The sequence below is a fragment of the Esox lucius genome, chromosome 5 (genome assembly GCF_011004845.1).
Source record: "Esox lucius isolate fEsoLuc1 chromosome 5, fEsoLuc1.pri, whole genome shotgun sequence".
Classification (NCBI taxonomy): Eukaryota; Metazoa; Chordata; class Actinopteri; order Esociformes; family Esocidae; genus Esox; species Esox lucius.
This window is the reverse complement of record NC_047573.1, coordinates 33,195,419-33,210,541: the sequence shown is the minus strand read 5'-3', so window position 1 is coordinate 33,210,541 and position 15,123 is coordinate 33,195,419. Positions and strand designations below refer to the sequence as shown.

General features: G+C 44.0%; 1 protein-coding gene across 1 annotated transcript in view; it reads left to right on the top strand.

The window, feature by feature from the left end:
- The first annotated feature begins 3,097 nt into the window (after window positions 1-3,097).
- The window catches only part of mto1 (mitochondrial tRNA translation optimization 1), a 17,754-nt gene continuing 5,728 nt past the window's right edge, over window positions 3,098-15,123 (top strand). Inside the window, exons 1-5 of the mRNA XM_010894307.3 lie at window positions 3,098-3,278; window positions 7,463-7,676; window positions 8,618-8,817; window positions 13,807-13,924; window positions 14,702-15,000. Of these exons, the coding sequence (XP_010892609.1) occupies window positions 7,481-7,676; window positions 8,618-8,817; window positions 13,807-13,924; window positions 14,702-15,000 (813 nt within the window). The 5' untranslated portion in view covers window positions 3,098-3,278; window positions 7,463-7,480. The remainder of the gene's footprint in view (window positions 3,279-7,462; window positions 7,677-8,617; window positions 8,818-13,806; window positions 13,925-14,701; window positions 15,001-15,123) is intronic.

The following is a 15,123-nucleotide window of genomic DNA, read 5'->3' as shown; positions in this document are numbered from 1 at the left end:
AACCCGTTTATGGTAGACATGGTACGTAACTACACTAGGACATGCACCATCTGCACACACCCCAATCCTAAACCGACGATCAAACCTGAGATGGGGGCGTTCCCCATGACGACGAGACCTGGACAAGAGATAGTGATAGACTACACTGACATGGGGGAAACTGTACGGGGGTGCCGTTACATGTTAGTGTGTGTGGACATGTTCACAGGGTGGCCAGAAGCCTGGCCAGCAAGAAGGGAGGACAGTCAGATAGTGATCAAGTGTTTAGTGAACCAGTACATTCCCAGACACGGCTTCCCAGAGAAAATCAGGTCAGACAATGGGACTCACTTTAAGAACAGTGATTTACAGAAGGTAGAGAGCTTATTGGGCCTAAAACATGCTTTTGGCACTGTGTACCATCCACAGTCCCAGGGAAAGGTAGAAAGGATGAACCAGAACTTAAAAAACAAGTTGGCTAAGATATGTGCGCAGACTAAATTGAACTGGGTGGATGCACTACCACTGGCACTCATGACGATTTGATGCTCGTTAAATCAGACCACTGGGTTCACCCCATACGAGCTGCTGACGGGGAGACAGTTTCCAGGACCAGCCGCGGGGCCTGCGGTCCCGGAAGGGGAAAAGTGGCCCAAAGATCACAGAATGTATTTTGATGAATTGCGAGCTCTCGTTTCAGAATTCACCAACAGAGTCGGAGAACGGAGGGACCTGCACCCGCTGGACCAGAACCTGCCCCAGGCGGAGTGGGGGTTGCTGAAGGTCATCAAGCGGAAGTGGTCGGAGCCAAGGTGGAAGGGTCCTCATCAGGTGGTGGAGAGAACGAGCCATGCGGTCCGCCTGAGGGACAAAGGAGAGACGTGGTACCATTGGAGTCAGTGTACACCAGCGCAGGAGCCAGGAAGGTCGCTAACGGACCTCATCCAAACCGGAAAGGAGGAGCTTTCCCCAGCGTGGACGGAAGGAGGACCAACACCAGCCGGACCGGTGCCAGGAGCGGACCACAGGACACGGCAGGACCACGAGCGAGTGAAGGAGACAAAGGACGACGCCAGGGGAATAGACTCTTAGGGGAAAGAACTGAAAAATACTGTAACTAAAGGGGGTATAGGACACCGAGTGGCTCATACCACTCGTACCAAGATGACAGGGTTACAGAGAAAGGTCTGGGGAGATGATAGTAGAATGAAGTGGTATATGGGAATTGGTAGAATAATGATATGTGTGTTGTGTGTTGTTACAGGTTTCCCAGGTTGGCATCGGGTCTTCATTCCCCCAGCGAAGAGGTTCGCGACACCACCTGAGGACACCCGTTTGAGGAAATTTGGGGAATTGAATTGGACTATGTCAAGGGGTCGCATACGAGCATTCTGGGATAGATAATCCGCTGGAGGAATGGATGATCTCGATGTTCGGCCAGTGGAAAGGTTTGATAATGTCTGTTCTTTTATCGCTTTCTACATTTGGTGCTATAATGGTTACTTGTGGGTTTTGTTGTATCCCATGCATAAGAGGGCTTGCCATGAGAGTGATTTCTACAGCCATTGAGAAGGCTCCAGGATCGCCATCAGGGATGCTGATGCCTCTACTGGAGCAGCATGACCCGGGAGAACTGGAGCTTGGCGAATAGGGGTGATCTCTCTGGGGAGAGATCAAAAGGGGGAATTGTAGATGTAGTGATTGTATAAGTTAGTGAACTGTTATAAGCTGTTGTAACCAATGTAGATGTATTGATTATATAAGTTAGTGAACTGTTATAAGCTGTTGTAACCAATGAAACAAAATATTAAATGTCTGTAATATGAGCCGAAACTGAAGGAGCAAGTAGGAGAATAGGAAACCCTGTTTAAGCAGTTGCCGGGGAGAGAAAGATTTAGTATGTCTGTTTTGTGAGAAACAGGTCACAGGTCAGAGACACACACACATAGTCTGACAGGCCAGACAGATACCAGGAGGAGACAAGAAGATACTTGCAGTTATCCTATAAGGAATAAAACTGGGATTGGGCCAATGGCACACACTTTGTAAGTTAACGCCTCTATCTTTTTGGGCGTAGTAGAAGTATAAAAATGATGTTTTGAATGTTGATCCTTAGACATTGTGCGGCGACACGTGTCTCCAGAAGCTTCTGTAATAAATGGACGTATAACTACGGTAATTGCCCTGACTCCCTGTGTTTTATTCTCCTTTCCAACAAACCAACTCGGGGAAGTGTTATACTTCAACACCATTTAATCAAACAGTTGGGGATGAAGAATATAGTTGGATGAGGGATTGTCCTGCTAACAGTAGACTATAACATATTGAACTGTGTGGCTGGATTTTACCCCATGCAACCTGGTCTCAGGGACCCATATAGATTGTCCTCAGTGGAGCAGTGGGTAGTGTCCCTGTGAAAGATGCAAAAGGTTCCTGGATTGAACCATGGTTACAGCTCTAGCGTTATTTTACGGAATCCCCTGGCTAAATTGTACGTAAAATAGTCTACGTCATCATTCTGAGACCAGGTTGCCCCATGAATGCCTGCATCACATGACAGAACCTTGAATAAAAGGTCAATCAGGGGTAGGCTGTATGCTTTGAACCCAGTAAAGTGTGTTTATTTCTTGATCTCTGCACTTGACTGGACGTCACCACACTCTCTACTGTGGGGCAAAGTGCTGTAGTAATAAAGAATGTCAGCATTTGAATACTTTTTTCGTTTGCTACAAGTCAGTTTCGGTGGAAACTTCAACAAACATTTGCTTGTGAAATGCACGTTGACTTTTTATGCAAACTTTAGAGCTTGCGAATAAAACGTCCGATAAGATGATGGACACATAACTGTTGTCACAGTTGAGATACCCAGCCATAAAGCATGTGCTATAAGACAGCACTCAGCGAATGTGTTGGTCAGGTAGTCTTTTACTCATTTCAATGAAAGTCATTTTTGTAATTTCAAAATTAAATCTACATGTTTTTAATATCTTTAAAATGTTTATGTGTAACAATTATTTCTCTATAGGTACGATGAAGCCGGATCAAGACATCGGTGCTCACGCGGAGAATGCGCATGGAACCCGTCGTGACGTAAAACGTAAGGCCCTGCCCTTGGGTGAAATGCCGTGTTTTAAGGAGAACCATTTGTTACCACAATGGCGGCCCCCTGTATACACGATTAGATGAAATGCTAAGCTACTTGTTATCAATTTACGTGTGGTGCTGATACTTTTGAAAGCCTGTATGATTGAAAACGGTTAAAGGGACCATATTATTCACATATGCTATACGTTTAATAGGTAAGTCAAATGATGTGTGAATATCAAATACATAAATAAAATAGAACTAAGGTACTGACTACAGAAAGCAAGCCTCGTCATGTAAATGACCAATCGAGTTAATTGCTTTAGTAGTTTAAAGCGTATATTCTAAATATGTGTCCAGTCAGATATTTTATTTTGATAATTAAGTGTTACTTTTCGTCAATAACAAGAAAAGGAACCAAGCAAGCCTAGTTCTGCCGGCCCATGATTAGAAGGGATAATTGATAAGCCTGGTTGGATTCGATCTAGGATTTCCTATGTGTCTTTAACCATTGGATGCCTAGCCAATAGCTATACAGTAATGAAACAACAAAGAATGAAATCACTCCGTGGCTGGTTCGTTTCTTTAGAAAACAATGACAGTTACATAGCCGATCACTTCGCTATGTGAACTACTAACATTTAAATCGCAAGCAATGGTGAATCTCTTCTTTGAAGTTTTACGGCGGTTGGAAACCAACATCTAATGGTGTATTACCGCCACCCACTGTACTGGAAGGCGAACCGGAGATGGAAAGCTGTATTATATTTGAAAGCCCCGTGTCCTTTAAAAACCTTAACACGTGAGCTAACAATATATGTAACATTTTACAGTAACCCTCTAAGTGACAGCATTTGAACCCCGTGACTTCTTAAACTCTGTCTCAACTTGAAATGTGAATCTCAAATCGCGTACTACAAGTACGTTCTTCGCGGATGATTGTGAAGTAAGTACTTATTTTGACGGACCGCGTAAGCAGAATGTATCTTACTCCGGCACGCACGCTGCCTCGGACGGATACAAGTCATCAATGAACAGCGTCAAGGCGTTGTTGAATGTTGCGCAAAGCATCTCGGGAAGGCAGCGCGGCCGTTTGAGCTGTCTAGGAGTATCCATCTGGCGCGTTTGCAGGCGAATTCGTACCGGAACAGTGGACGTGCACCCACCGTTGGTCGACACATCCACCCACCTAACCCTTTTTAAATAGCTTAGTGGTTAGTGACGCGGCCAGCCATGTGGGACTATTGGTGTTCGAACCACTTCATGGACAGAACAAAGTATGCATTAGTATTTGTTCAGGATAGATAAAAACTCATGTGGCCACGTATAGTAAGCCTAAAATAAAACTGTTTACGGTTATATTGCGACTGTTTCTGGTGAAATTTTTGAAGTACGCATCCTTGCATGCTTTTTGGGGTGGTATAGACCACAACCTTTTGCATAGTAAAAGAAGTTTCCTATACTTGGAATTGAGCACTTACTAGCGAGACTGAAGATGAACTTTACACTGCCAAAGCTATTTCATTTGAAGGCATAACAACATGCTTTTTCTTTCATTCTTGAATGACATTGATAAAAAAACTATTATTATAGGTGATGAGAACTTACTTTCGTCAAGTGAAAATAAGTGAGAATCGTAGAAAACACTTTTAGTCAGCCAGCCAGCCACCCACTCATTCAGAAAGAGACATTTGGTGTTCTTGGCCGGCTCTGCTTACACGGTCAGTGGTCATTGATGAGACGATTACTCATTTTCATTTTGGACAAAAAACAGATGACACAAAATACTTTGTGACAAAATTCTTAACTATCATAATTGGATAGGAGGATTTTGGAAAGAGAGCTTCACAATTGGTCATTGGTGGAAAAAATGTCATGCCCATGTTATTCCAAAGATACCTCTCTGACTGTTCCCTAATCAGGCAGCAAATGATTACCTGGGTTCACTATGGCTACTCTCCCTATACAAATGACAGGTAGAAAAATACTACGAACATCAGAAGACACCCTAAAGAGAGCAGCCATTCCAAGATACACTGATGAGCCAAAACATTATGACTACCTGCCTAATATGCTGTTGGTCCTCAGCATGCCCCCAAAACAGTGCTGACCTGCTGAGGCACCTCTGAAGGTGTGCTGTGGTACCTCTGAAGGTGTGCTGTGGTATCTGGCACCAAGACATTAGCAGCAGATCCTTCAAGTCCTATAAGTTCCGAGGTGGACCCATGGATCGGACTTGCACATCCCACAGATGCTCAATCAGATTGATATGTGGGGAATTTGAATGCCAGGGCAACACCTTGAACTTTCATGTTCTTCAAGCAATGTGTGCAGTGTGGCAGGGCACATTATCCTGCAGAAAGAGCCCACTACCATCAGGGAATACCCTTGCCATGATGGGGTGTACCTGGTTTGCAGCTACCAGGTACCCCCAGGGTTTCCCAGCAGAACATTGCCCAGAGCACCAAACTCCCTCCACTGGCATGATGTCTTCCCACAGTGCATCCTGGTGTCATCACTTCCCCAGTTAAACGGCACACAAGTACACAGCCATTCACGTGATGTTAAAGAAAACGTGCTCATCGGACCAGGCGTCCTTCTTGCACTGCTCCAAGTTCCAGTTGTGGCGCTCACATGTCCATTGTAATTGTGTTTTCGACGGTGGTCACAGAGGTCATCATGGTCAGTCTGACCGGTCTTCGGCTATCCCGCTCCATACGCAGCAGTGTATGCACCGTGTGTTTTTTTGAACTCATCCGTTAAAATTATATTGTCTTATAGTTAGGGGGCATGGTCTATTAAGTGACAGGTGTGGTGGTGGCGCTATCACTTGTGTCACTCCTAGTGGTTTGTCTTTTCTGCTATCGCCTCAGCTAATTCCAGTCACTGACAAGTAACGTTATGTTTAACTGACAAGTAACGTTACAATCAATTGACATCCAAATAAACGATTCTTAACCATACAGTCCGCTCATAACTAAAGTTATGTTATTATCTAATATCAAATCTGAAGTCTAAATCTATTTTTTAAAGTCTATATCGTCTGAAAAAATCTAGAGTTGCAAAATGACATTTTTATATATATATTCACACATTCATCATCATCTTCCGCTTATCTGGGGCCGGGTCGCAGGGGCAGCAGTCTAAGCAGAGATGCCCAGACATCGCTCTCCCTAGACACTTCCTCCAGCTCTTCCTGGGGGGACACCGAGGCGTTCCCAGGCCAGCCTGGAGACATAGTCCCTCCAGCGTGTCCTAGGTCTTCCCCGGGGTCTCCTCCCGGTGGGACGGGACCGGAACACCTTCCCAGGAAGGCGTTCCGGAGGCATCCGAAACAGATACCCAAGCCACCTCAGCTGACCCCTCTCGATGTGGAGGAGCAGCGGCTCTACTCTGAGCTCCTCCCGGGTGACCGAGCTTCTCACCCTATCTCTAAGGGATCGCCCGGCCACCCTGCGGAGAAAGCTCATTTCGGCCGCCTGTATCCGGGATCTTGTCCTTTCGGTCATGACCCAAAGCTCATGACCATAGGTGAGAGTAGGAACGTAGATTGACCAGTAAATCAAGAGCTTCGCTTTGCGGCTCAGCTCTTTCTTCACCACGACAGACCGGTACATCGACCGCGTTACTGCAGAAGCTGCACCGATCCGTCTGTCAATCTCCCGTCCATCCTTCCATCACTCGTGAACAAGACCCCTAGATACTTAATCTCCTCCACTTGAGGCAGGCACTCTCCACCAACCTGAAGTGGGCAAGCCACCCTTTTCTGATTGAGGACCATGGCCTCGGATTTGGAGGTACTGATTCTCATCCCCACCGCTTCACATTTTGCTGCAAACCGTCCCAGTGCATGCTGAAGGTCCTGGTTTGAAGGGGCCAACACGACAACATCATCCGCAAAGATCAGAGACAAAATTGTGTATATATTCACACATTCATTCTGTATATATAAAAAGCTAAAGCATTTTAAGCATACGTTTTGTTGTATAGTTTCAGGTTAACTTACCTCAATTGTAAGCTGGTAACATTACGGTGACTGGCTACCAACCGACGGCTAGCAACGCAGAATAACTTACTGGTAGCATTTAGCCTAGCATCTTAGCTTTAGCTAACTTGGTAATGTTGTATTAGGTGTGTATTGTTTTAGAAACCAGGCACCTCAGCTGCACTCACGACCCACCTCTTTTTGGTTTTCTGGGAGTTAGGCAGAGTGACGCGCTGCCAAGATGGCAACGGCCATCTCTGCCAAAAATTAGCTTAAAAACGGGTCTTCAGACACCAATGGGTGACATTACGGTTACTACATCCATATTCATTTATAGTCTATGGTTATGATCTGCGCATCTTCACTTTTCTTAACTTACTCATCTAAACTTTTCCTCTTCACTGGCTTTGATAGCTGCCATGACGCTTTGACATGTTGGCCAGGAAACTCCCCCTCATTCTACACAACTTACCGTGGTCAGTGTCCTCTCGGGCTGGCAGTGACCTTGCCAGGCGCCACTATGATGTCATCGTGGTGGGAGGAGGTCATGCGGGAACAGAGGCAGCGGCCGCTGCAGCCAGAGTTGGAGCAGAGACCCTGCTTATCACCCAGAAAATTGCGACTATCGGTGAGAGTGAATAAATGTAATATGTAGTTTAGTTTCTAGACCATGATTACTAGTGGCTGCAAGTACAAAAGGTATAGACTCACTTCTTTAAATTAATTTGGATAAGATCTACTAAATCAGTGGTTCCCAACCATAGGTACTTAGACCCCGCCGGGGTACCTGGTCTATCCACGGGGGTCCATGGCTTACTGGTAAAATGCACGAAGGGGTATTTTTGGGGTATTCCAGATAACTTACATTTTTCTGGTCATACTTTGAGTGGAATTCTGGTTTTGTTTACAATGTTTTTTGTGCTTCTGTGGTTGCCCTCAAATTTAGCTGATGTGATGGTACATTACACAGAATTGAATCTTACAGAAATGGTAGTTTGTCAGTGTTAGTCTTAGAATTATTTGTGGATCTATATGATATTTGTGAAATATTTGTCCCTAATGTTCACACATTTGCCAGACAATCCAAGCAATTAGGAAGTGCAGCTCAGTTTCCACTAATTTTTTTTAGCAGTATGCAGTATGTCTTCCCTCTTTAGCCAGGGCTGTCAATGTTGGCCTTTCAGTAACATGCTGAGTGAGTATGTACATAGCCAATGCTTTAATAAATGAGTCAGTCACAGTGGTCAGGTATTCTGCTGCTGTATACTCTTAGGTAGCAGTCATATAGTCATGGTGATGCCAAAATGTTGGTGTTTTAGTTTACAAATTACTTGGAACTAAAACCAAGTTTGCAACTTTCTTTGTATTTTACATTTAATTATCAGTGTCAGTCTAACAACTTTTAAAATCTGGGCCAGTTTATACTTTTTAATGAATTTAACTGTGTTATAGTTCTCTTTTTTCTCATTATGTAGTTTGGTTTAACTGTGCTGGAGTCCTTTGGCTCTGTGGGGTCAGTCTGTTCACTCTCTTTCTCTCCCAATTTCACAATTTTTCCTGGTACACAAGGGGCCCTCTCCTGTAATCCCTCTCTCGGTGGTGTGGGGAAGGGCCATCTGGTGAGAGAGTTGGATGCTCTGGACGGCCTGTGTGGTCGAGCAGGCGATTGGGCCGGGGTCCACTTCTCCATCCTAAACCGCAGCAAAGGGCCCGCTGTTTGGGGCCCCCGTGCACAGCTGGACCGGGAACGCTACCGCCAGTTCATCCAGGTACCATTGCTCAGCGCAGCCAGGATCTTTCAAAGGTAGATTAGTCGAAAAACAGGAATTGGACAGGTTGTTCCTGTGTGGGCTTGATTTTATACTTCTCTGAACATAAATGGCTGCCTGAAGTGCTGCATAAAGGGGGCGTTTGAGAAACTGTAGCTATTCTGGTACCGGTTTCTTCTTTGTTTTGTGTTGATTACGACACTGCCCTCAAGGGCATACATTAGTGCCACGTGCAAGTACAGTGGATATACAAATTCTACACACCCCTGTTAAAATTGCATTTTTATTTGTGATGTAAAAGAATGAGAGACAGAAATCATTTCAGAACGTTTTCCACTTTTAATGTGACTTACAGTGGGGAGAACAAGTATTTGATACTCTGCCGATTTAGCAGGTTTTCCCACTTAGAAAGCATGTAGAAGTCTGTAATTTTTTATCATAGGTACACTTCAACTGTGAGTGAAGGAATCTAAAACAAAAATCCAGAAAATCACATTGTATGGTTTTTAAGTAAATAATTAGCATTTTATTGCATGACATAAGTATTTGATACATCAGAAAAGCAGAACTTAATATTGGGTACAGAAACCTTTGTTTGCCACTACAGAAATCATACGTTTCCTGTAGTTCTTGACCAGGTTTGCACACACTGCAGCAGGGAGTTTGGCCCACTCCTCCATACAGACCTTCTCCAGATCCCTCAGGTTTTGGGGCTGTCGCAGGGCAATACGGACTTTCAGCTCCCTCCAAATATTTGGAGACTGGCTAGGCCACTCCAAGACCTTGAGTTGCTTCATACGGAGCCACTCCTTAGTTGCCCTGGCTGTGTGTTTCGGGTCGTTGTCATGCTGGAAGACCCAGCCATGACCCATCTTCAATGCTCTTGCTGAGGGAAGGAGGTTGTTGGCCAAGATCTCGCAATACATGGCCCCATCCATCCTCCCCTCAATACGGTGCAGTCGTTCTGTCCCCTTTGCAGAAAAGCTCTATTTTTGTCTCATCAGACCACATGACCCTCTTCCATTCCTCCTCTAGATCATCCAGATGGTCATTGGCAAACTTCAGACAGGCCTGGACATGCGCTGGCTTGAGCAGGAGGACCTTGCGTGCGCTGCAGGATTTTAATCCATGACGGCGTAGTGTGTTACTAATGGTTTTCTTTGAGACTGTGGTCCCAGCTCTCTTCAGGTCATTGACCAGGTCCTGCCATGTTGTTCTGGGCTGATCCCTCACCTTCCTCATGATCATTGATGCCCCACAAGGTGAGATTTTGCATGGAGCCCCAGATCGAGGGAGTTTGACCGTCATCTTGAACTTCATCCATTTTCTAATAATTGCGCCAACAGTTGTTGCCTTCTCACCAAGCTGCTTGCCTATTGTCCTGTAGCCCATCCCAGCCTTGTGCAGGTCTACAATTTTATCCCTGATGTCCTTACACAGCTCTCTGGTCTTGGCCATTGTGGAGAGGTTGGAGTCTGTTTGATTGAGTGTGTGGACAGGTGTCTTTTATACAGGTAACAAGTTCAAACAGGTGCAGTTAATACAGGTAATGAGTGGAGAACAGGAGGGCTTGTTAAAGAAAAACTAACAGGTCTGTGAGAGCCAGAATTCTTACTGGTTGGTAGGTGATCAAATACTTATGTCATGCAATAACATGCAAATTAATTATTTAAAAATCATACAATGTGATTTTCTGGATTTTAGTTTTAGATTCTGTCTCTCACAGTTGAAGTGTACCTATGATAAATATTACAGACCTCTGCATGCTTAGTAAGTAGGAAAACCGGCAAAATCGACAGTGCATCAAATACTTGTTCTCCCCACTGTATATGACAAACATTTGAGTGACCCAACAAGCTCAACAGAATGCATGCTTGTTGTTGCCACTGATTTACGGTTGATTCTTGGCCAGTAAACATTTTTTTGTCCATTTGCTACTAAAGTGACATCAGTACTTCACATTTCTGGAAAGTGGAAGTTCTTCATTTTTCATAAAGCTTAATTATCTGGGAACCGATAATTCTTTTGGTATCTATGGCAGAAAATCCCATCCACCAGTCTTTGGAAAAGTTCACAATCTTCATTTACTTGGAAAGATGCAACACTTGTTTACTCTAACACTCGCTGTTTGTTTGCCACTACAGAGATCATACGTTTCTTGTAGTTCTTGACCAGGTTTGCACACACTGCAGCAGGGATTTTGGCCCACTCCTCCATACAGACCATCTCCAGATCTTTCAGGTTTCGGGGCTGTCGCTGGGCAATACAGACTTTCAGCTCCCTCCAAAGATTTTCTATTGGGTTCAGGTCTGGAGACTGGCTAGGCCACTCCAGGACCTTGAGATGCTTCTTACGGAGCCACTCCTTAGTTGCCCTGGCTGTGTGTTTTGGGTCGTTGTCATGCTGGAAGACCCAGCCACGACCCATCTTCAATGCTCTTACTGAGGGAAGGAGGTTCTTGGCCAAGATCTTGTGATACATGGCCGCATCCATCCTCCCCTCAATACGGTGCAGTCGTCCTGTCCCCTTTGCAGAAAAGCATCCCCAAAGAATGTTTCCACCTCCATGCTTCACGGTTGGGATGGTATTCTTAGGGTTGTACTCATCCTTCTTCTTCCTCCAAACACGGCAAGTGGAGTTTAGACCAAAAATCTCTATTTTTGTCTCATCAGACCACATTCCTCCTCTGGATCATCCAGATGGTCATTGGCAAACTTCAGACGGGCCTGGACATGCGCTGGCTTGAGCAGGGGGACCTTGCGTGCACTGCAGGATTTTAATCCATGACGGCGTAGTGTTACTAATGGTTTTCTTTGAGACTGTGGTCCCAGCTCTCTTCAGGTCATTGACCAGGTCCTGCCATGTAGTTCTGGGCTGATCCCTCACCTTCCTCATGATCATTGATGCCCCACGAGGTGAGATCTTGCATGGAGCCCCAGACCGAGGGAGATTGACCGTCATCTTGAACTTCTTCCATTTTTAATAATTGTGCCAACAGTTGTTGCCTTCTCACCAAGCTGCTTGCCTATTGTCCTGTAGCCCATCCCAGCCTTGTGCAGGTCTACAATTGTATCCCCTGATGTCCTTACACAGCTTTCTGGTCTTGGCCATTGTGGAGAGGTTGGAGTCTGTTTGATTGAGTGTGTGGACAGGTGTCTTTTATACAGGTAACAAATTCAAACAGGTGCAGTTAATACAGGTAATGAGTGGAGAACAGGAGGGCATCTTAAAAAAAAACAGGTCTGTGAGAGCCGGAATTCTTAATGGTTGGTAGGTGATCAAATACTTATGTCATGCAATAAAATGCAAATTAATTATTTAAAAATCATACAATGTGATTTTCTGGATTTTTGTTTTAGATTCCGTCTCTCACATGCTTTGTAAGTAGGAAAACCTGCAAAATCGGCAGTGTATCAAATACTTGTTCTACCCACTGTATAATGTGAACAATTAAATTGAAAAACAAACTGAAATCTTTGAGGGGGAAAAATAATCAATCAATCAAATGTATTCATGAAGTCCTTTTTATAAAAGCAGTTTGGCCTTAAACCCCAAGGAGCAAACAACAGTAGTGTTGAATTTCAGTTGCTAGGAAAAACTCCCTAAGAAGGCTGAATTTTAGGAAGAAACCTAGAGAGGACCCAGGCTCAGAGGGGTGACCAGTCCTCTTCTGGCTGTGTCCAGGACCAGGACCTCATGTCCTCCTAATGTTTAAAATGGGAGGAGACTGGGAAAATTAAGAAAATGTATTCCTCATATCAACAACAATTTATAGTGGAGGAGAACTTACTGGGAAAGGAGAACTGACCCAATCCCCCAGCACAATAGTATAGCAGCGTAAGACCTTGGAACTGAGACAGGGGGGTCCGGCGACACTGTGGCACTACCCGGGGGAGGCCCCGGACAGATCTTTTTTTTTTTTTTTTTTATAATAACCTGGTTGCATAAGTGTGCATACCCTTTTATAACTGGGGATGTGGCTGTGTTCAGAATTAACCAATCACATTCAAACTATTCAAATGTTAAATAGGTCATTACACACCTGCCATCATTTAAAGTGACTCTGATTAAGTTCAGCTGTTCTAGTAGGATTTTCCTCACATTTTCTTAGTTGCATCTCAGAGCAAAAGCCATGGTCCGCATAGAGCTTCATTGTTGAAAGATATCAGTCAGGAGAAGGGTAAACATTTTTTTTAAAAGCATTAGATATACCGTGGAACACAGTCATCATTAAGTGGAGAAAATATGGCACAACAGACATTACCAAGATGTGGACGTCCCTCCAAAATGTATGAAAAGACGAGAAGAAAATCTGTAGAGGGCTGTGCACCGGAGATCCGTCCGATTTGGGACGCTTTTTCAAAGAAGAGTGGGCAAATATTGCCATGCTAATAGACTCCTACCCAGTGCTTTAATAAAATCTAAAGGTGCTTCAACAAAGTATTAGTTTTAGGGTGTGCACTTATGCAACCAGGTTATTGTGAGTTTTTTATTTTTCTCCCTCAAAGATTTCAGTTTGTCTTTCAATTGAATTGTTCACGTTATAGGTCACATATATATGTGGAAGGGTGGAAAAAGTTCTGACATGATTTATCTTTGTCTTAATCTTTTACATCACAAGAACTAGCATTTTAACCGGGGTGTGTAGACTTTTTATATCCACTGTATATTGGAAAGCACTTTTGCAACTGTCTGCAGACGAGACCAGCTCATGCTTGCACAGGCATGGTCACGTAACTAGGTAAAGACCATTAGTTGGTAAAACTATAGCTAGCAATGCCAATGTGGGGGTGGTTCAGTTCCCACAGGAGTCACAAATATTTACAAAAATATTTGCATTAACTGTACTGCAAGTTTCTGTAGATAAAATAATTTCCGATGTGACATGAGAGAACAAACAGTAGCCCAAATTACATTTCACGTTTTGATCTCTAGAAAATATGGAATGTAAGGAAAGCTTGTTTCCTTGTTGGTCTCACTCCTTTTTAGTCAGAGCTGTTGTCCACTCCCAGACTGACAGTGTTGGAGGGATCAGTAGAGGAGCTGCTGGTGTCACAATCCAACCCAAATGAGCCTGGACACCACAGAGTCACTGGGATATGTCTAGGTAGGGAACATGTACACTAGGTGTCTCTGTACTTGTAGGAACACAAACCGTTACTACCATTCTAAATTCCCTCCTAACCTTAACTTTACACTAAACCTAAGCCATTAATAGACAAATTTCCTCCTCGTTTTCATATCCTTGTGGAGATTTTTGGTCCTAGCCAGTATAGAAAAATCAACCAACTCTCTTCCCTTTGCGTACATATAACACGGGTTCACACTTCACAATTTCGTGCTATGCATACGCCAAAGTCCTTATTTGCGTGCGGTACAGACGCAATCTCCTCCCATTAAGAACTATGGTGAATAAATGCGATATTAAAGTTTTACCTTTACCCTTTGACGTTCTTTCAAGAAAAAATTTAATCTATGGCTTTTAAACGATTAGTCAATCTTCGGGAAATCGGTGCCTCGATGTTGGTGACGTCAAATAGGTTTCAGTTGGTGCGTGTCAATGAAACTATTTTATTGACCATTATTATTAATGGGAGGAGATCAAGGACTTTGGCGTATGCATAGCACGACATTGTGTGAACCCGTGTTGTATGTACGCAAAAGGAAGAGAGTGGGTTGAGAAAAATATACGCTACATTATTTAGATTGAAAAATGTAAAATTTCAAGAAGCATACACATCTCAAAGCTCTCTGAATGTATGGACACCTGAGTATCTAAAACAGCTTGAAACTGTAATGAAACTCAGAAGAAGCTTGCTTGCTAATAAAAGACTTCCCAATGTTTCGTATTTATTTATGTTTTCTCTTTCTTTTGTTCATTTAGTGAATGGAAGCCAGCCCATCTTGTCCAGCTCAGTTGTACTTACAACTGGCACTTTTTTGTCTGGCTCTCTCTTCATGGGCCAGACCACCACTCCCGGGGGCAGGATTGGGGATGCCCCTTCCTGTTCTGGACTGTCCCACACACTCAGAGAGACATTGGGGTTAAGGGTGGGTCGGCTTAAGACTGGCACGCCCCCTCGGATAGTGAAGGAGTCTGTGGAGCTGTCATTGGTTCAGATCCAAACTCCAGACAAAGAGCCCACTCCCTTCAGTTTCCTCAACACGCACACCCACTGCAAGGTAGAAATGACAAAATCTGACTATAATAATAGATTAACAAAATGTTGCATAGTGAGAGCTATTAATGCTGTAGAAGCATGCTGTGATACTAATAAGGTATTTATTGGTTAATAACATGATGCT